General features: G+C 43.0%; 2 protein-coding genes across 2 annotated transcripts in view; both read left to right on the top strand.

Moving 5' to 3' along the window:
- Positions 1–1803: 1803 nt before the first annotated feature.
- On the top strand, positions 1804–17669 carry DYNLT2B (dynein light chain Tctex-type 2B). Its single transcript, XM_003412946.3, has 5 exons — positions 1804–1993; positions 4963–5096; positions 11917–11986; positions 14706–14769; positions 17525–17669. Exons 1-5 carry the CDS (start codon positions 1881–1883, stop codon positions 17570–17572), a joined length of 429 nt encoding a protein of 142 aa, XP_003412994.1. The 5' UTR covers positions 1804–1880; the 3' UTR covers positions 17573–17669.
- A 2758-nt stretch (positions 17670–20427) lies between these two features.
- Positions 20428–21724, top strand: part of PCYT1A (phosphate cytidylyltransferase 1A, choline) — a 59221-nt gene continuing 57924 nt past the window's right edge. The window contains exon 1 of the mRNA XM_003412947.4: positions 20428–20557. The gene's annotated coding sequence lies outside the window, so the exon portion shown is untranslated. The remainder of the gene's footprint in view (positions 20558–21724) is intronic.

Raw genomic sequence — 21724 nt, 5'->3', positions numbered from 1 at the left:
AAAACGTGGAAACCCTGGTGGCGTAGTGGTTAAGAGCTAAGACTCCTAACCAAAAGTTTGAAACCACCAGGCGCTCCTTGAAAGCCCTATGGAGCAGTTCTACTCTGTCCAGCAGAGTTGCTATGAGTCAGAATCAACTTGACGGCAATACTTTGTTTTTGTTAAAAAGGAAGTTCGCACCGGAGCAGTGAAGGTGGCATCGCCAAGCTCCTTCTGGAGCTACACTCAGCATCTCAGGATCAAGTTGCCATAGCTTTAAACTGTGTCTGTGAGCATCTGTGTTTTATCTCCATCTATTTTATGCATCCGTTAGCAAGATGTGTCCTCAGGTATTAGAAAAACCTTAGAGAGCTCATAACGGTTTAATGCGTTACTTGGTATGATTTGGTAGGTTATTATTTGGATCTGGGAATGTTCAAAATTTTTTGCCATGTAGATGAATGTGAATTGCTTTTTCGCTTTGTGCCATTTCGGCTTACAAAAGGTTTCATAAAAACGCTCTACTCTTGGAGAGGAAACATGTGTTGTAGCTAAAACACCAGAAAATTTGGCAAAATCAGCAGCTATAGAAAATATTGACAGCAACTGAAAACAACAGTGTGTGCTTGTAGGGCTTGCAGACGAAACGACATGATACTAAGCGTCATTGTAATTGGATACTAATGACAGCTCTGACCTGAATGCATTGTTGTTAGGTGCTGTGGACTCCGTTCTGACTCACAGCAACCCTGTGTACAACAGAACAAAACACTGCCTGGTCCTGTGTCATCCACACAATTGTTGTTATGCTTGAGCCCACTGTTGCAGCCACTGTGTCAGTCCATCTCCTTGAGGTCTTCCTCTTTTTCACCGACCCTCTACTTTACCAAGCATGATGTCCTTCTCCAGGGACTGGTCCCTCCTGATAACATGTCCAAAGTACACGAGAGGAAGTCTTGCCATCCTTGATTCTAAGGAACATTCTGGCTGTACTTCTTCCAAGACAGATTTATTCGTTCTTCAGGAAGTCCATGGTATATTCAATGTTCTTTGCCAACATCATGATTCAGAGAGGTCAATTTTTCTTCAGTCTTCCTTATTCATTGTCCAGCTTTCGCATGCACCTAAGGCAATTGAAAGTACTATGGCTTTTTGGGTCTGACACACCTTAGTCCTCAAAGTGACACGTTTGCTTTTTAACACCTTAAAGACTTTTTTGCAGCAGATTTGCCCAATGCAATAGTTGTTTGATTTCTTGACTGTGCATTAGAAGGTTCAAAAATTAAATTACCATATTTTTAGCTTTGTAGGTATATTGATATATGTAAACTGGCCTTTATGTTTTTGTTATAACTAAATAAAGGGATATTTTCATAAAAATAAATTCCTGTTAAAGCACTGCCCAAAAATTTTATAGACTGTCGTTTTGGTGTCACCCCTCAGACAGGGTCACGCGGTGCGGTCCACATCGTCGCACCCCCGTAGGGATTCCACTGCCTTGAAGACCGTTTGATTAGTCAGTGCTCTGCCGCTCCCTAGCTCTTCATCCTTGGTCAGGTTACCCCTGTGAACCTTTTGCTCCACGTCTATTTTCAGAGCCTGTAGCGTGGTTAATAAGGGATACTGGAAGTAATTTACAGACCTAGCAGCCATAGACCAAGCTTGGACTAAACTTCCGCTCCAGCGCCGCCGCGTCCCGCCCAGCAGCGAGTGCGCAGGCGCGGGAGTGGGCGCGGGAGTGGGCGGGGCGCGCCTGCAGACGGGGGTGGGGCTGCTCCGCGGGGAGCGCGCGGCTGCGTCACGTGAGGGCTAAGGGCGGGCCTGTCGCCCTGGCGACGGTTTCCCAGCTCCGTGCTGCAGCCCGGCAGGCCGTCCCACGCCTGGGTCAAGAAGCCCTGGCCATGGCCAGGTCGACCGGGCTGTCCTTTTCTGTGGGCGACGGGGCGCCTGAAACGGAGAAGAGCTCAGGGGAGCCCGAGAACACCTACATTCTGCGACCCAGTTTCCAGCAAAGGCGCGTAGTGGACGGGATGTGGCTGGCGTGACCTGCGGGAGTGCCGGGGCGGGCGGGCCGACCTGGCCCAGGTGGGGCGTCGGGAGCCGAGAGCCGGCGGAGGCCCGGCGGGGCGGGAGGGCGGGAGGTGGGGAGACGGCCCTTCTCCAGCATCCCGACTCTTCTGGGCCTCCAGCTGTAGGGGGCAGCAGAGGACCGGACTCGCTGCTGCAGTGTTAGGGCGCCGGGAGCCCCTTAGGGTGGCGCAGTGGGATGGATGGCTCCAGGGGACCCAGGAGCCCTGGTGCGCCGTGGTTAAAGCGCTCGGCTGCTAACCAGAAGCTCTGCAGTTGGAACCCATCAGCTGCTCCCGGGAAGAACGCTGTGGCAGTCTGCTTCCGTAAAGATTTATAGTCTTGGAAACCCTATGGGATAGTTCTACCCTGTCCTGTAGATTCACTATGAGCTGGAATGGACTTGATGGCCATGAGATTGGTTTGGGTTTTGGTTAGGAGATCCAGGGCGTGGGCACAGGCCGAGGAGATGGATGGAATAGAGAGGCGGGAAAGCAGAGGCTTGCATCGAATGCTCTTCAGCCTCGTTTGGAGGGTTACCGTGTGCACACGTATGTCAGAATGTGCATACTCCTCTGCAGGGCACAGGCCTGTACGTATAAAGTCCTAGCCAGGCCCAGAATTAAGGCGCACAGTCTGGTGCAGAGGACAGTCCGCTAGGGCTGTAGGATCCATCACTAACTTCGTCTTTCTGCGAGAAAAAGATAAAAAAAAAAAAAAAAAAAGACTTCTCAACCCCCATCTATTGTTTGAAACGAGATTGTTTGCTGAATCCAATGGCATGGTGAGTACTGGAAGCCAGCAGCTCTGGTTGTACTGTGATAAGATTTCAGGCAGCAGTTTTCCCGTGGGTGAAATGGGCACAGAAAAGGTACGTTCAGGTATCTTGGTAAAAGATTCTGAATGCCCAGAATGAGGTTCAGTCGTGTTTCTGTTGTAAGACAATGCAGAACAAGATTAACAACAAGGGTGTGTTATGTAGGAATAATCCTTTGAGATTATGTGTGATTCGTATGAAGAAGACATTAACATTTTATGGGAAAAAGCTTAACAGGGATTTCTAAACACAGTATGCTTGTTAATACACAATTTATATTACATGTGAGAATAAGCTGGCAATAGAGCAAAGGAAATACTGTTAAAAGGTAATGAGGGGATATAACTGGTGTCACTCGAGGGATATAACTGGTTTCACTCAATGGTACATGTAAAAAATGTTGACGTGGCAAGTGTTGTGTTATATGTATATTTACAACAATTTAAAAAAAAGGAATGAGGAACACCAGTATGACCAAATATTAAACCTCATTATAAGCTCAAAACTTAAAATATTTTGGTTACCTGGGATATGATAGACAAATCAACTGATAGAATATGTAGCCCAGAAAAGGATTCTAATATTGTAATATATGACCAATACAGTAAAAATGCTAATGGTATTGCTGGAGTGGTGAAATGAGAGCTGACCTTTTTCTTTGCCTATCTTTGTTTATTCAGTAATCTTTTCATTATTGTCCGCTATATGCTGGGCCCTGTTCTAGGTAATGGGGACATGGCAATGAATAAAACACAAAATTCCCTGCCCTTCTGGAGCTTGTGTTCTAACAGAGTAGAAGGACAACAAACAAGATAAATATGTAAGTGAACTATATAGTGTATCAGATAGTAACAAGTGCTAGGAAGGAAGGTATGGGAAGGTGATGGTAGGGGGTGGTTGGAGGTTTTAGAGAGGATGGCCAGGGAAGATGACTTTTGAATAAAGACTTGAAAGAAGTGAGGGAGCTAGCCATGCATGTATAGGGAGGAGGAGCATTGCAGAAAGAGGAAGCAGCAGGTACAGAGGGACTAAGGTCTGTGTACCTGGTGTGGTCAGAGAACATAGGGAAAGTCAGTAGAAAGAACTGAGAACTGAGTGGAGAGAAGTAGGGGGAAAGTAGTAGAGAGTTTGGGGGGTGGGAATACATAAGTTTGGGGGTTAGAGTACATCATATGGGACCCTGCCAGTCACAGTGAGGACTTTGGCTTTTACTCTGAGTGAGATGGGAAATATGTGGAGTGTTTTGAGTATAGGGGTTTATGAATTAACATATATCTTAACAGGATCAGTCTGGTTTCTGTGTTGCGAACGGGATGTGGGGGTGAAGGCAGATAAGGCTTGTTAGGAGGCCATTGTAATCCACCAAAGAGGCATGGTACCTTGGAGCAAGGTGGTGGCGGTGGGATGGTGAGAAGTGGTTGAATTTTAGATGATTTTGAGGGTAGAACTGACAGGATTTGTTTATGAGGTGGATGTGGGCTATAAGAGAAAGAGGCAACAAGACTGACCTCAAGGTTTTTGGCTTGAGCAGCTGGAGGAATGGAGTTGTTGTTGGCTGAAATGGGGAAGACTGAGGGAGGATGTAGTTTTGGAGAGGAGAATATCAGAGGCTCAGTGTTGGATGTTTTGAGTTGCTTATTAGACATCTAGATGGACTATATGTTAGAATATGTGGTCGGAAGTTCAGAGCAGAGGTCCAGACTGGAGATATACATTAGGAATACAACTTGTTTTCTTAATTTGATTATATAACTTTTATAATAAAAAAATTCATAAAACAAGGATTAAATGGTAAAAAAACAAAACAAAATCTGTTGCTGTCAGGTGGACTGTAACCCATGGCCGCCGCATGTGTTACCGAGTGGAACTGTCCCACAGGGTTTTCTTGGCTATAATCTTTAGGGAAGCAGATTGCCAGGCCCTTCTGCGTTGCTGCTGGGTGAGTTTGAACTGCCAACCTGTAGGTTAACAGTTGAGCGCAAACTGTGCCGCCCAGGACTAAGTGGTACTAATTACAAAAAGCTGGGGGAAGTTGACGTGGGAAGAAGAACTTGGGGTTTTGGAGTCCTAATTAGATGTTCTCAAATTGTATTCTTTAGGTTCAGACCCTCTGTGGTTAAAGACTGTATCCATGCGCTGCTCAAGGAGGAACTGGCAAGTGTGGAGTATTTTCCAGAAGAAATGCCTCAGCTCACAAAACAGTTATCAGAAACCATTAAGGATAAATTAAAAGGTAATTGTGGCGATCATTAGAAATGACTTGTTTCCTTCACACACTCCGTTTTACCCGTTATGTCTCTCCCTGTCTTAACAAGGTACTTAAGCTGTGGACTGTATTAAAGACAAATGGCTCTCTTCAATGTCTAGTCTTCTATAATTATTTGGTGACTTTTGCTCATACAGGTTTTTTCAGACTGTGAGAAAGAGTAAAGATGTGAAATAAAACACAGTAGGGAACCAATGTCAAAGAAAGCCTCCTATTCAGAAAGGCCGGGAGGTATAGGGGCTCCTTGACCCCATCATTCTTGTTTGTTTTTCTCACCAAGCTTCCAATTCCTAGCCTGACATTCAGAACCCTCACAGTCTGACCCCAGTCCGTTTCTCCAGCGGAATCCTTGACTATTTGCCTTACTGAACCTTCTACTCCTGCCAGACCTACATCCGCAGAACATATCTTGTGCCTTTTCTACCCTGCTCTGTCTTTCTCCCCCTCCCCTGCCTCTCTCTTGTTAATAATGTTATACCATCTGAAAACTTTTCTGTATCCTTTCTTCTGCCTTTTGCCTGATCTCCTTCCTGATCTCTTGAAGAGCTCCGTATATTAATCTTTTGAATTCTACCTCTGGTAATTCCAAGAATTTCTCTTCCTTTGGAAGATTTTGTGATTCTTTGTTCTGGGCCCTTGCTGAAGCTCTCATGGTCTGCCTCTTTATGTAATTTGATACTGACTGTTGTCTCCGAGCCATCAATAAGTTATTTATTTATTTTCTGTTTGCTTACTGTGTCCTAGCTTCTTGTTTTGTTTTGATACGCCCACATAGGGTGCTTGTGTGAGCTAGTTTGATTATTGGCGCCTTTGAAGCTCTCAGGCTCTGTCATCAGGTGGTTCGAGCTGTTACTAGGTATGTGAACCCAGGAGTCCGTTTACTTTTCTTGTATGGATTCAGCTCAGATGTCCAGGTAGTTTGGCCACCAAGTGTGTGGTACAGGCTCTCACCTACAGTCCTAGACAGGCAGGGGTGATTGGAGTAGGCACAGGTATCTGGCTGCAGTAGGGGTTCATGCACTGAGCAAGGCAGGGAGCTGATGGCTGCCCCTGAATGTCTGAGAGGAAAGCGTGTCCCTGTTCCTTGGAGCACAGAGGTGGGTGGGTTTTGCAGCTGGACTATGGGCTCCCAATGCTGTTGGCTGTAAGGACTGGGAGGCAGCACTTATTTTTGAACCCTTGTCATGGGTGGCTGGGTGGCATGGGTGGAGCCACCAGTCCTCAGGCCCCTGGTATGGGTAGGTGAGGACCCTGCTTAATGGGCAGGGCGGTGTCAAATGTCACGAACCTGCCACTCCACCGTATAGCTGGTATAGTTGAAATTAGGCTTCAGGTATATACCCTGTTGTGCTGTGCTAATGAGGGCCTGTGCTGTTGAAATGGGCCCACACAGGTCTCTGCAGGGGTGAAAGGCATTCTAAGTCCATGGACCCCTTATGCCTGTGCCTAGGCAAAAGGGGCTGTGCCTGCCCTGACTTCGCGGCATAGGGGTACTGGCAGATTATTTTTTCCTGTTTGTTAATTTGTTCCCTCTTCAAAACTGAGAGAATGGCTCAGGACATGTGATGGGTCCTACTTCTGGTCCAGGGGAAGCGGTAATCACTGAAGTGAGCCCGGGACCTGGTGCAGAGTGGGGAGGACAAGTAAATGGGAGAGAGTCTCTTCCCAAACGGGGTGTTTTTTGATCCATGCAGTAGGTTAGACACACATACTTATCTTTTGCCGACTGAGCAGCGCTTCTTGATGATTCTGGAGGGTGGAGTGTACTCTCTGCCGCTCAGTCTCTCCCAATACGTGGAGCACCACTGTTTACCTCACCGCACACGTCAGCCTATCCAGCCTTCACGGTGCTGGTTCCTGCCAGGTCAGGTCTGGCAGCTCCTCGCTGCTTCTGAACTGTCTCTCCTTCCCCCTGCGGCTCAATCCAATTCCTCAACTTTGCCTTTGCTGTTCAGGGCTCCTAGATTGTCATAAACAATTGATTCACTTGTTTTTTCGAGTCTTTGTTGTAAGAGGGGCCCCAGGAAGCGTCTTACTACTCCGCTGTCTTGGCTGCTCTTCTCTATATCCTTTCTTAAAGATAATATTTTTGGGGGGAAGGAATGTCTTTGTAGAGGTAATACATGCTCATTGTAATAAACCTGGGCAATACAGAAAAATAAATTTTAAAAAAATTATCTAAAATTCTATTACCCAAAGATAGTTACTATTTAATATTTTGGTATATTTTCTTCTTTTTCTAAATTTGTTTAATTTTTAGAAATTAAAAAATGTAGAAAAGTACAAAGAAGAAAATAGCAACCTATGTATTTCTGTCACCCAGAATTAACTAATGTTAGTATATTAACAGAAACCCTGGTGGCGTAGTGGGTAAGTGCTATGGCTACTAACCAAAAGGTCAGCGGTTTGGATCCACTAGGCGCTCCTTGGAAACTCTGTAGGGCAGTTCTACTCTGTCCCTTAGGGTTGCTATGAGTCAGAATTGACTTGACCGCAATGGGTTAGTATATTAACAGGAGCCCTGGTGGCACAGTAGTTAAGAGCTCAGCTGCTCACCAACAGGTTGGCAGTTCAAATCCACTAGCTGCTCCTTGGAAACCCTATGGGGCAGTTCTACTCAGACCTATAGGGTTGGTATGAGTCAGAATAGACTCAGTGGCAACTGGTTTGGATTGTTTTTTTTTTTTTTTTTTAGTATGTTAACAGCAGCCCTGGTGGTGCAATGGTTAAGTGCTAGGCTGCTAACCAAAAGACTGACAGTTTGAGCCCACCAGCTGCTCCACAGAAGAAAAGACCTGGCGATCTGCTCCTGTAAAGATTACAGCCTAGGGGACCCCATGGGGCAGTTCTACTCTGTCCTATAGGGCCACCGTGATTCAGAGTCAACTCAATGGCACACAACAATGATAGGGATGTTAATATTTTTGTTTTTAGACTTATTTATGAAAATTCACTTTTAATTTTTTTTGTATAAAAAGATACATGCCTATTATAAAGAATTTAAACAGCGTAGAAAAATAAATAGTTAGAAAAATCATCCCAAATGCCACCACCCACAAATAATCGTTATTAGATGAACATCATACCAGACCTCTCTTCTGTGTTTATATACTGATAAATGCGTTAATAACAAGGGGGTGCTGTGGATCTATTTCCCATAGCCATATAGTATCCATTCCGTATTTAAATGGAATTATTGCTGACCATTTAGTCCTTTTTACCATGTCATTTCCGTTGCTGAGTTCTTTATTTTGGTTCAATTCTTGTGTGATGAGATTCTGTTGAGTTTTTCCAGGAAGGGCTCATAAATGTTATATTCTCTGGGTTCATTCATGTTTGAGAATATCTGTCTTCTGCCTTTAAACTAGAATAAACTAAAATGAATATAATATTGTGAGGTAATAATGTATTTTCTTGAAAACCCTGTAGACTTTCGTTCATTGTTTTGTGGCATCGCATGTTACTGTAGCAAAATCTATCCTGGCGCAGTGGTTACGAGCTTGTCTGCTAACCAAAAGGTCAGCAGTTCAAATCTACCAGCTGCTCCTTGGAAACCCTATAGGGCAGTTCTACTCTGTCCTGTAGGGCTGGTACAGGTCAAAATCAACTCGATGGCAACAGGTGGCAGAACCTGAGGCCAGTGTGATGTTCCTCGCTCAAAGGATCCTGTCCTTGACCTTGATGTTCACTCAGGAGCTTTTCTAGGGTGTGGCTTGGGGTTTAGCATTTTCTGTCTTTCAATCTGCAGGTTTAATTTTTCTGTTCATGTCAGGGAAAATTTTCTTATATCTCTCAATACATTTCCTGTTTCATTTGTTGGATTCTCTTCTTCATAACACCAAATATTATTTCGAATTATCTTTGCCTTCTATATCTATTAGCTTCTCTTTGCCATAGTTTCTTCCTTTTTTTATTGATATTTACTTGTGATTATCTTAAGCCAGCAATTCAGGTTTCATTTGTGTATGTTCTGTTTCGTGCCTTTTTGAACTTATTAGTTCTGCGATGGTATTTTATGGGTATTCAGTGTGTTTCCTCGGGCTGCAGTCTTCGTTTTCATCTCTTTTGTTTTATAATCTGATTGCTGAGCTCTTATTGCTGAATTTATAAGTTTACACCCTATACGGGTAGTCCCCGACTTAATGACAGTTCCACTCCCACGGAGATTACAGCGTGAGTCGGTTCTGACATAAGTTGAATACCTTGTTTGTTTTTTTTTTGGTTTTCATTACTATTGCCTTTTTTTGTCTGTACCTTTATAAATCCAATCTTTACGTGTCTCTGGGGATTGGAAACATTACATCTGTGGATGATAACAGCAGCAAATTACAAGCTGCGACATTGTACTTAGTATTAAAAAAAAAAATTTTTTTTTTTTTTTTAGTATTAAGATGTATTAAAAAACAAACAACAGCACAGACGACCCTAAGTGTGGTTTGCCCTAACTCAGATACGTGGAAAGGTGGGGACTACCTGTATTATGAATCAATTGCGAGGAAATCTCTGTTCCTTGATTATATTTTCTTCCAGGTTGAGTTTTTTGTCTTTTATACAGTATCCTTCTTGTTAATCCTTTTGTTTGTCCTTTCGTTATTGATGTTGTATCTTTATGTATTTCCGTTCAGCTTCTTTTGGATTTTCTCTGTCCATACTTCATAGTTGCTCTGATACAGTATCGATGATTTCTTGACTCTCCTTCCATTGTATTTGAGACTGTTTTATTTTTCCCTCAGAACTGTTGTTTGAGGGCTGGGTATTCTAGCCATGTTTCTATAGCCTTAAGAACTGGGTAGGGAGAGGAGAAAGTTTAGCTGAACCGTGTACACTGTTTTTTAAGAAGTAACTTAGACTTGGCCTTCTTTTGAGATTTTGCTCAGTACCCTGAATTAGGGTCCGTGTTCCACATGGGCGGGCACTCATAGTTCTCAGATGGTTTGCCCAATCCACTGTATGGTCCCGGGGCCTTACCTTCATCAAGGAGAGTTGGCTCTGTTTCAGCTTTGCCCGTTTCACATCATCTTTTTTGACTGCTTAGGAAAGGGGAAAGATAAGGATGCTCACCGAGTTTCTTTCTCTCCAGATTTGGTGTTAGTGAGAATTTTCAGAATTTAGCTGCTTTAGCAGTATAGTTTCTGAGGCGAGCAGCTGAGTTGTGCCGGGCCATCCCAGTGTATGCTGGAATCTTACGTTTCTTTTTCTTGGCTACTTCACAGAACAGCTTATAGTTTCCCGAAGATTCCATGCTCTCATGCGTTTGTATGTGCTATTTCCTCTCATAGGATGGAGAGACATCATCAACCTGGTAAATTCCCACTCCTCCTTCAAGACCGTAAAAGTGGTGCAGGGGTGGTATGTGACCTCGACTAAGTGCACCAGGGGGGAAGAGATTCAAAATCAGCAGCCCGAGGTGATTCCTATGGGGCGGAGGTCAGCCATGCCTCCTGTCTCCTCCATCTTTACCAATTCTGACACCATTCGTCCCTCCCACGGCACTCTTTATATCTGTGCGGGGCACAATAATTCATTGCAGTGGCCACACAGAACTCACAGACAATACTCATGATTATGGGGTTTATTAGGGAAGTAACAGTTACAATTCAGGCTCGGGAACACTCAGGATACAGTTCTTCCATCGGGACAGCTTCTTCTTAGCTGTGCTGCAAGCACGCCTCTGTCTGGCCTCTGCTCGGGCAATTGTTAACAAAGCTCTTTTAAGTCTGCCAGTAAGTGCCCACTCTGCCAGTAAGCTTCGGCCGAAGAAGCTCATGGGTCAGCACACCTAGCTCTGCCAAGTGCCTAGAGGCACCCTATACTGCCAGCAAGCCTGCTGTCCAAAGGCACTCGGCTTTCTTGCTCCATGGGCTGGGAAGGCCACAGTGCCCTCTCCCGCTGCTGGTCTCTGCTACTGCTTCTCTCCATCTTCAGTGCTACAGCTCTCTCTCTCAGTCTCCTGGTTCCAAGAGTTTCTCAGTGGAGGGACCCCGGTCCAAAAGAGGTGCTGGCTTCTCTTCTTTGGTGATGGTGGGATCCTCTCTCTGCTCTGGAATTGGCTGTCTTTTAAGACAGAACTGACCAATCCCTTTGGTGGGCCACAACTGCCTTATTTGTGCTTGGGTGGGAGTTACAAGACCATGGCTAGAAAGGCCACACAAAAATGATCCATAACACCACAAAGACTCAGCTCATTTATCACATCATCCAAGAAGTCTTTCCTGATCATCCTTTCTCACCGCTTTGACAAAGGGAAATCCCCCAGCCCTGTGCTCCTGAGGTACTTACTATATACAGGCCTTTCTTAGATTATTATTATATTGCATTTTCACCTTATTTTTCACATCTGCCTTCTCAACTACTATGAGCTCTTTAAGGCAAGAAGAGTGTCTTATTTGTATCTGTATCTTGAGGGCCTAGCTCAGTACCTGAGTTAGAGTAGGAGAAAAAAAAGGAAGCTAAGGTTTGTTGAGAGACTCAATGTATCAGCACTGTTTCAGATGCTTCATATATTACTATATTTTATATAAGCTCACAATGCTCCCAAGAGGGTAGGTAATGATATTCTCATTTAACACATGAGGGAGGGGTACTTAAACTGAAAAGTTAAACAACTTGTCTAAGGTTACATACTTAGTTAAGTTTACCATTAGGATTTGTCCTCAAGTCTCTCTGACACCCAAGCTTACGACCATACTCAACAAGAGCTTGTAGGCTAAATGTTTGTGTCTGTTTCTGGGAAGATTTGCCATCAATCAAAAATTTTACTACATACTTTCCTAATTTTTCTTTCTAGAAATGGGATTTGACCGATATAAAATGGTGGTGCAAGTAGTGATTGGCGAACAAAGAGGTGAAGGAGTATTGTGAGTAGCTGGCTGTTCTTCTTGTTTTTTCATATATGCTTCTTATTAGGTATTCGACCTCTTGATAATTCAACAAGATTGTGTCTTTGCGAGAGTGCAAGGAAAGGACAGCTGTGAGCCGAAGAGATCCTGGTACTGAACAGTAAGGTCTGGCAGTCGGGTGAACTTCATGGGGTAACTAAACTTCCATGGTATCTGTAGGCTGATAAATCTTTTAGGGTTTATGTATATATGCTCCCATAGGCAGTATGGGTTTATGTATATATGTTTCCTCCTATATTCATTGTGGCCTATTTTGGGTCCTACCACTATCCTAAATTTCTTTAAAGTTATCTGAGATCTACTTATTAGCAAATCCAGTTGCCCTTTCTTGGGTTTTGTTCTTGGCCTTGACTTTTATTTCTTAAAATTGATTCTTTTTTTTTTGGCCCTGATGTCACTTATCTAACATTTCTCCTCCTGTTTAACTGCTCGTTCTCTTTCCTTCACTGGCTCTTTATCTTCGGCCTCCCCAGCTGTGAGCTTTCTTCAAGGCTCAGTTCTTTTCCGTCTGCTCTTCATGACGCTCTTTCAATGAGCTCATTCATTCTCGTGACCTCAAACTGTCATTCCTGTGTTGGTGTGTTCAAAATCTGGATTTCCTGTCTTTTCCTGTGCCCAAGTGTTAATCCCCTCTTTCCCTTTGTAGTCAATGCTCACACAGTATTTTTCAAGAAAGTACTAAAATATTTGTTGAATTGATTTTAAAAATGCCTTGTGGATATTTTCACTATAGAATGTTACATCTGAAAAGAGTTCTCTGGTGTCCAGTACACTTATTTTATAGATGACGCTTATGAGATCCAGCATGATTTTTCCAGAACTGTATATCTGCTCAGTTTCAGGGCCACTAATAGAGCTCAGTCTTCTGACTCCCTGCATAGCACTCTTTTCACCAGAGCTTCCTCTGCCATGTGGTCAAAAGGCTTCAGGAAATTTCCTCACCATGAAGAGATTAAGAAATACTTTACTATTTTGTCACTTCAGATTCAACATGCTCAAATAGCTTCTTTTCCCTTCCTTCTCCTTAAATCAGCCTCTTGTTTTAATTTCCCTGTCTCTCAGAGTATTACCAAGCCTCCATTGACTCTAGCTTAAAATCCTGGTGCCATCTTTTATCTTATTTAACCATTACTCTCTCTTTGCTTGCATGCACTGTAATCTGGATGCCAGCATTTCCTGACTCTGAGCTCTCTCCTTTACAATTCTTCTTGCATACTAGACCAATCTTCCTGAATTCACTCTCTCTCGATAAACTCTATAGAGTTTCTTATTTCAAACCCTGTCAACTATAAACTCCTTAAACCAAGGTGCACTGGTTAACAGCTCAGCTGCTAATCAGAATGTTGGCATTTCGAATCCCCCAGCTGCTCCTTTGGAAGCCCTGTGGGGGAGTTATACTCTATCCTATATGGTCTCTATGAGTCAGAAATGACTTGACAGCAACGTTTTTTTTTTTTTTTTTTAGTAAACCAATTGAACTTTGTTAAATGTACTTTCGACAGACTCAAAAGCATGGCATAAAAGTCCTTTCTATTTTTTTTTAACTTTTATTATCTAAAATTCCAAACACATCTGAAAATGAAGGGACTAAAGAACTCTTTTGTCTTTATCACTTAGCTTTGGTAGTCATCAGCACATAGGATGTTGTTTGATTTACACCCTCACCTACTCTCCCTGCCCTTACCAGATTTTGAAACCAGTTCCACCCATCCTACTATTTTGTCTGCAAATGCAAGAATATGTGTTGATAAAAGATAAGGACTTTTTTTTTTTATTGTGATGATATATATATACCTCAAAATATTTGCAGTTTGAACCATTTTTGCACGTGCAATTAAGTGACATTAATTACAGTCACCGTGGTGTGCAGCCATTACTACTTCCTTTCCAAATTTTTTAAGGACTCTTTTTAACATAATATCATTATCACATCTAAAATATTGTCAATCATTAATGTAATAAAATATCCACTTAGTGTTCAGATATCCCCCAGTTGTGTCATATCTGATGTATATATAGTGTGTATATGTGTGTATATATATAATGTATGTGTGCATAAATGTGTGTGTGTGTATATATATATATATATATGTATATTTTACAATTTGTTGGCTAAAATTAGGACCCATACAAAGTCCACACATTGCATTTGGCTGATATGTCTCCTCAATTTCTTTTAATCTATCATTTTTCCTTCTTCTTTTATCTCTCTTCTCTTCCTCTCCTCTTTTTTTAAATATAGCATCAACTCTAAATTATTCTTCTGATGTGTGTTAATACTTTTTCAGTAACTAAATTGGGGGGCCAGATTTAATCTTTCTGGACCTATGGTAGTTGCTAAATAAATACGTGTTGATTGATCAATTAAGTAACTGCATTTCATATTGTTGCGACTGCAGCTTGGAAACAGGTAGAACTTTCTTGATTAAGAATATGTGAAATGTTAGGCTGAGGGGAGCTCTTCTATATAAAATAAAACAAAGAAACTTAAAAAATGAACCAATGTAATGTGGTATATGTACATATCTTTATGGGCTTGAACTGCCTGGGTTCAAAGCCAAGCTTTGTTGCTTACTAGTAAGAACATATAAAGGGAAACTTTTGCTCGTGACACATACGTGTAGTTCAGATCCTTGTTATGTTGTTGATGACTCGTCTTCTCCTTTGGCTTTTTTAGCATGGCTGCTCGCTGCTTCTGGGATGCTGACACGGACAACTACATTCATGATGTTTTCATGAATGTAAGTTTATTTGGAATCTTTTTTTTTAACCTTTCTAAGGAAATGTGGGCATTTCAGATAAATTACCTAGTGTTTATTAAGATGTAAAGACACTTTAGTCTTAGATGTTTGTTTTAAGACTCTTTCTGGGCAAGATGATTTTACCTTTGCTTTTTTGTGTTACTAAAGCAGCAACTTAGGGAGACCTGTGTGTAGAGAGGATGTAAATCTTCACGGGTCTGAATTTGGGAATAGCATATTATCGTTTGGAGCTAATAGACATATGGCACTTGGCTAAGGTGCAAAGAAATTTGGGTGGCAGGGATTCCATGAGGAAAGTTGATTTTTCTTTCAGAAATAAAATTCATCCACTTTATCTCAAAGCCATTTCTCAAAACGGAGCAAAAATAAAGAGGAATCTTGAGAAAGAGGTTTCATTGAGACATTGGCAAGATATTGCCACAGTGTATTATATATTTTAATCATGTGTTGTTTCTTTATACTTTCTCTCAGAAATGATCCCATCCTCTCCCCACATGCTCCAAGTTGTGAATTAGTAGTATCAGAATTCAAACAGAGATGAAAAGAAGCTGGATCGAGTGAACTGGTGGAGAGGATTCCATTTCTAGCTCTGTCCCTTTCTAACTGAATGACTTTAGGGAAGTCATTGGACGTTCTGGGGTCTCAGATTGCATTAGATACATTAGGAAGCTGAAGTAGATCTCCCCAAAGACTGGCTATGGCTGCCTAATCTGTGAAATAATCTGTGAGACTTGTTTAAAATGCAGATGCTAGGGCCCTACTTAGGTGGATTCTGGTCAAATAAGCCAATCAGTGAATCTGAATTTTTAAAAAGTTCCCCCATGATTCTCCTGTACAGGCAGGTTTGGAAGTGGATTGTTTAGATGATCTTCAGGTATTGTTTAAGTCTAAAATCCTTTGGTCCTACCAAAGTTTCGCTTTATGCTCAGCCACCCTGTGGATCAGGGGCTGAACAGGGGGAAGTACCATGCAAATCTTCATTTCTCAGCTCTCTTTGGGGCAAGGATCATGCTGAAGTGATGGCTTTTCTACGTCTTGGAGTTAAAAATACACATTTCTGGGCCTTTATACAATTCATTCTTTCAGCAAATAATTCTGAGCTCCTCTTACATGCCGGAAACCCTGGTGGTGTAGTGGTTAAGAGCTACGTCTGCTAACCAAACGGTCGGCAGTTCGAATCCTTGGAAACTCTATGGGGCAGTTCTACTCTGTCTTATAGGGCTGCTGTGAGTCGGAATCGAGTCAACAGGAATGGGTTTGGTTTTTGGTTTTGATTACATTCCAGCCTCTGTTTTCAAGGTGCTAGGGATAAAGTGATTCAGACAGACGTGGTTTATGCCTTCAGAGAGTTTGTGAGGGTAGACAATACTCAAATATGTAATTAAGACCTTGAGTTATCAGTTATTACTCTAATCAGGATTATCAGGATTGGGTTTTAGAACACAGAATTGGTGGGGGAGGTGGCTAAAAATAATTTTTCAGGTTTAGGTTGCTGACAGTCTATCTTTAGTCCAGTTTGTTGAGATGGGTATTTATAGGATTTCATTTTCAGAGATTAAAGCACTTTGCGTATTTGGGAGAAGATCCCAGGAAGCACTAGAAATGAGACAGGAAAGGGAAAAGCATACGCTATTGAACAGATTATTGCTGTGGGTAACTGGGGTGCGGTCCCGCTGGAGAATTCTGGGAGGCACTGGAGAACAGTTTATACCCAAAGGGTGGTCCACAGACCAGTGTCCTTCTAGTAACTATTTGTGACAGGTCCATGTACATAAAAGTACATAAATTGAGTGTAAGGGTTTAGGAAATTTTATAGCAATTCGACGAAGTAATTTTATCCCCAGTGAATCTAATAATGAAAAGTTGGGGCTGTATTTTGTTTGGTTCTTTTTTCATTTCATTTCCCTAGTACTTAATTTGTATTGTATTTTACAAAAGTATCAGGCCATGAGAGACTGGGCATAACAAAACAAAATAGGCCTTTTACCACAGATACCATGGATGTGGAACACAGCTCAGGATTGTCCCCACGAGGAGACAGGGAGCTGAGCTAACCACTCAGTTTTACTTTTGTCTAATGATCAGGTATTTGAGCTCAGATTATTTTTCTCCTGTCACTCCCCGGCTGGAGCTGAGGTTGGTGGGTCCGGAGTTGCTGAGGCTGGCGGAGCTCCTGTAATAAATACCTAAAAAGTATTTTAACAGGTTTAACTGGGATCTGGAAAGCATTTTGAGATTCTGAGCTCAAAGATGGACAAGTGAATTTTATCAATTAAGAACAAACACCCAGAGACCATTTGCCCCTATCCAGAATTTATGACAGGATGTGGTTTTGTTGTCTGTGATAATGTATTTCCTTGAGTTGGGTAATGCTTTTACTCCAAGAAGCTCAACGCATTTCATACATTATTTTATTTCTAAGACAAATCAAGAAAAATAATGATTTCGTGAGTATGCGTTACATAACACTTATTAGTTTACATTTTAATTCTGTATTCAAAAAGTCTAATTTTTACCCTACCCTTTTAGCAAACAGTTTTATAGTTACCCTCAGGCAAGCAGCTTTATAGGTCTCCACCAGAAACATTTTTTTTTTTTAAGGAAAGGGTATTCATTATTTAAAATGGGTAAAGCTCTGGGATGGTGTTAATTTAAATTGCCTGTGCTTCTCCTTATTCCCTTATTAGTACCAAAGGATTTGTGCTTATGTGTGTGTTTTGTTTTGTTTTTTTAGGACAGTTTATTCTGTGTTGTTGCGGCATTTGGCTGTTTCTACTATTGAATCCTTGAAAAGCTGGGAAAAGATACGACCATGAAGAAATATGAACCTTTTTCTGTTGTTCAATATCTTGACGAAATAAAGATAAGCTGGCAGTCTGGCAAGCTGTTAGGTGTTCTATTTTTAATGTTTTGATTTTGTTGTAATGTGTTCTTGTTACATGTGGAAAGTAGAGAAAAAAGGGGAAAATCTGTAATTCACGTGCCCAAACATAACCAGCTGTAAATATTTTGGTGTATTTTCTATTAGTGCTTTTTTATTTGTAGGGTTTAAAAAATAATATACAATTTTGTACCCTGATTTTTTTCACTTCTTGTACTGTCATAAACAGTTTTTACATCATTTTATTTGCACTATGATTTTCATTAAGTGTAATTTAATAGTTTCACTTATTCCATTAGGTTATACCACTGGTTATTTTTGCCATTTCCTCATTGAGGGACTACTTATTTCTAATTTTTCACTCTTATAAATAACACTGAGACGAATTTGTGCATAGCTTTTTTTTCCCCTGTATTTTGAACTGTTGTCTTTCTCTCTCATTGCAGTGTTTTTGCTTAGCTTACGCCTTACACAGCTTATTAGTTTAAACGCCCATCTCTTTTTTTGTAGGGTTTGTCCAGAGCATCAGGGTCTCAGAGGTCCCAAGTTGTGCACGAAATTAAACTAAACCAAACCCATTGCCAATGTGTTGATTCCAACTCATAGTGACCCTATAGGATAGAGTAGAAGTGCCCCATAGGGTTTCCAAGGCTCTAAATCTTTACGGAAGCAGACTGCCACATCTTTCTCCCAAGGAGCAGCTGGTGGGTTTGAACTGCCAACCTTTCGGTTAGTGGTGGAGCACTTAACCACCGTGCCACCGGGGCTCCTGTGTACGAAATTAGGCCCCCTTTAAGACTCTTCTTAAGTTCCTATGTTGGCTACTATAGACTCCTACTGTCTTTAAAGTAACTTTCCCCTTGTTGTTGTGTGCCGTCAAGGCGATTCCGACTCATAGCAACCCTATAGGACGGAGTAGAATTGCCCCATAAGGTTTCCAAGGAGCGGCTGGTGGATTCGAACTGCCAGTCTTTTGGTTAGCAGCCTGAACTCTTAACCACTGTGGCACCAGGGCTCCACTTTCCCCTTAGAGTCCCTGTTATTTTCTCCAGCTACCTGACCTTATGTGGGCCACCTCAGTCTATCAGCCGTGTTCAAACAATTATTTGAAACTCAAAAAGGAAAAGGTCGGAATTTAAATCTTTTTTCTCCCTGGATGCTCCTGGGCAGCTGCACAAGCTTACCTACTCTTTTAGCCTGGGTTCTCTAGAGGAGCAAAACCAGTGAGATGTATATATATAAATATAGAGAGATTTACTTCAAGGAAATGGCTTATGCAATTGTGGGTGCTGGAAGTCCCTAATCTATAGGTCAGGCAGCAGGCTGGAGACCTCTGCTAGTTCACGGTATTGCGGGGGCTGGTGAACCCAAAATCTGCAGGTGAGGCAGCAGGCTGGAGACTTCTGCACTCATATATCCCAGGAACCAGAGGTCAGCTGACAGGGCTGAGAGAGTTAGCTTTGTCAGAACATCCATTTATGTACTTTAGGTAGGCCACATCCCTAAGGAAACTCCTCTTTGAACTGATTGGCTGATCACATCACGGAAGGTGATCACATTACAGTACATTATGAAAGAGCACCCGGTGCAGTATCTGCCAAACCACTAGAATCATAGGTGACACATGACATTGACCATCACATCCACCCTCATTCTTCTCAGCCACTTTCAAGTCAAACATCTAGACCTCCCCCTCCAAAAATTAAAAAGTCTGTTTACATTCTTCTTTATACCATTGGGTACCTACTTGCCTTACATCTACAGAATTAAAAGGAACCCCTCCAAAGTTTCATCCTAGCAAAAGAAAAAGTTTCTCCTCACCAGACACCCTGTTGCCTGTGGTTTTCTTCCCATGGCCTCCCTTGAATCCAGTCCTGCTCAACTAACCCTCACTTGATTCCTGTTAGCTGCCACTCTGACTCGTGGTGACCCCATGCACAGCCAAGTCAGATTGTTGTGATCCACAGCGTTTTCACTGGCTGTTTTTCAGAAGCAGATTGCCAGGCCTTTCTTTCTAGTCTCTTGTAGTCTGGAAGGTCTGCTTAAACCTGTTAGCAACACTACACTGACAGGGTGGTGGCTGCTGTTGAGATGCCCAGAATCAAACCATGAATTAATTTTTTTTGCATGGAATGTGAGGATTTTACCGCTGAACCACAGTTGCTCTCCAGTTGATTCCTAGAGAGTCATGTTTTTTTTTTGAGCCAACCTGGGTCTGAAATAACAACAGGAAGAACAAGGGTTTGGGCCAGCCACAGATTTTTAGAGGACTTGGTTAGTGGATGTGAATTCTCTTTACATCATCAAGTAGGTAACAGCTGGCGCTGTGGTGAAGCAATGACAGACGACAGCAGGTCTTTAGGAAAAGCGTCTCGGCCATCTGCACAGCGAAAGCCCCCGTGCGAGTGGCTGGCGCTTCGCTAGGCGCTGGGGATACAGCGGAGAAGGACCAAGACGGACCTAGCCTCTCGCGGGGCACAAGAAGGGAGTCTCTGGTTACCACTTCTTGACAAACTGCCAGCGAACACGTACAAAAGTTCACATCCGTGTCCCACTAGGAGGAGGCGTCTTCACTGCATACTGTGGTTCCGGTGGAGACTGATCCTTAATCATTTGTCCTGTAGCCTCTGGTGGTTTTTTTTGCTCAGCCACTTCATCCCTAGGGCCTCTGGGGAGGCGGAACTACTGTGTCAGGGGTCGTAGTTTTCAGGGAAAAATCGTGGTCGGATTGACAAGGGGGCGGGCAGTAGGCGGGACTTCCGGCCCGCTGTTCCGTCAGCGCCTTTCCCGGGCGTCTCTCCGCAACCTCTTCAACTTCCCATGTCGGTGACGCGGCAGCCGACCAAAATCTGACGGGACAGGGGCGCTGGGCGAGCTGAGCTGCAGGTGAGGGAGGATCCGTTGTATGCATATCCTTGCGACTCTGCGAGGAGAGGCTGTGGGGCTGGGACCACGAGGGGACTGTTACTGAGGCAAGAGTGGGTCAGCGAATGACAGCGAGGGGAGCGTGAGGCAGGGACTGCGAGGCGACTGTGACCGAGGGGCAGGGACAGCGAGGCGACTGTGACCGAGGTGTTGCTGTCGGCGGGCAGTGAATGCAAGGGGACTCTAACCCCGGAGAGCGTGAGGCAGAGACTGAGGGGACTGTGACCGAGGAGTGAGAGGCAATGACTGCAAGGGGACTGTGACCGAGGGGCAATGGCTTCGAGTCACTGGCTGGTGACTCTGACCTAAGGGAACATGAAGCAGCGGCCGGGATAGGACTCTGCTCCGGAGGCAGTGACCTTGAGGGTCTGACTTCAAGAAGAGTGTGGGGTCAGTGTCTGGGGATGGTGCTTTGGGGGTTATGATCGGGCATGGGGTGTGACTCAGTGGCCGTAACTGGGCAGAAAAGGTCTGTAGTGGAAAGAACACCAGTCTGTGACTTGTCAGACGTGAGTTTAATTTCATGGAGGAACTTGTTGTGGCTGGAAAACTTGTCTCACCGCTGAGTTAAAGCTTCTTCATCAGCCAATGAGAAGTTTTGACTGGATTAATGTTTTCCAAACTATAGCCCCATCCTGTTATTGGGTTGGGCGGTCAATGTAGTGGGTGGCACCTGACATTTTTAAACAAATGGAATAAAATAGAACAGAAATTATCAGTGTGTTGACATAGCAAGAGTAAGTGTGGTTTTATGAAACTTTTGTTTCAGTTATGGGTGCGTATGAGTTTATGAAGTAAAATGGAGTTCATACATTTCAAAATCTATGGTATAAAATCTAGTAAAAAAAAAAAAAGGTTTGGACAACATTGGACCAGGTTATTTTGGAATGTTCTTTCAGGTCTAAAATGTAATGATTCTGTGGGTAGGAGACCGTTGGGAAGTACACAGGTGATATTGGGAAGGCTGGGTCCCTGGCCAGGGCTCAGGTTCTATCAGATTGACTCAACTGGAGAAGGCTTCCTGAATGCAATTGAGGTGATTAGTTATCACTGAAGCGGCAACTCGGTCTCAGTTGGGAGAACAAGAATTTATATTGAAATAGGGACAGTGATATTTATAGAGGCAGT

This window comes from Loxodonta africana, chromosome 1 (assembly GCF_030014295.1).
Source record: "Loxodonta africana isolate mLoxAfr1 chromosome 1, mLoxAfr1.hap2, whole genome shotgun sequence".
NCBI classification, from domain to species: Eukaryota; Metazoa; Chordata; class Mammalia; order Proboscidea; family Elephantidae; genus Loxodonta; species Loxodonta africana.
The sequence above is the reverse complement of the archived record's forward strand: the minus strand, read 5'-3'. Positions and strand labels throughout refer to the sequence as shown.

Bases quoted from the DNA above. Each gene is read 5' to 3' on its own strand.
- DYNLT2B (XM_003412946.3), top strand. From the start codon at position 1,881: ATGGCCAGGTCGACCGGGCTGTCCTTTTCTGTGGGCGACGGGGCGCCT. The intron at 1,994-4,962 runs GCGCGTAGTGGA...TGTATTCTTTAG, and splicing joins CGACCCAGTTTCCAGCAAAG to GTTCAGACCCTCTGTGGTTA. The intron at 14,770-17,524 runs GTAAGTTTATTT...TTGTTTTTTTAG, and splicing joins TTCATGATGTTTTCATGAAT to GACAGTTTATTCTGTGTTGT.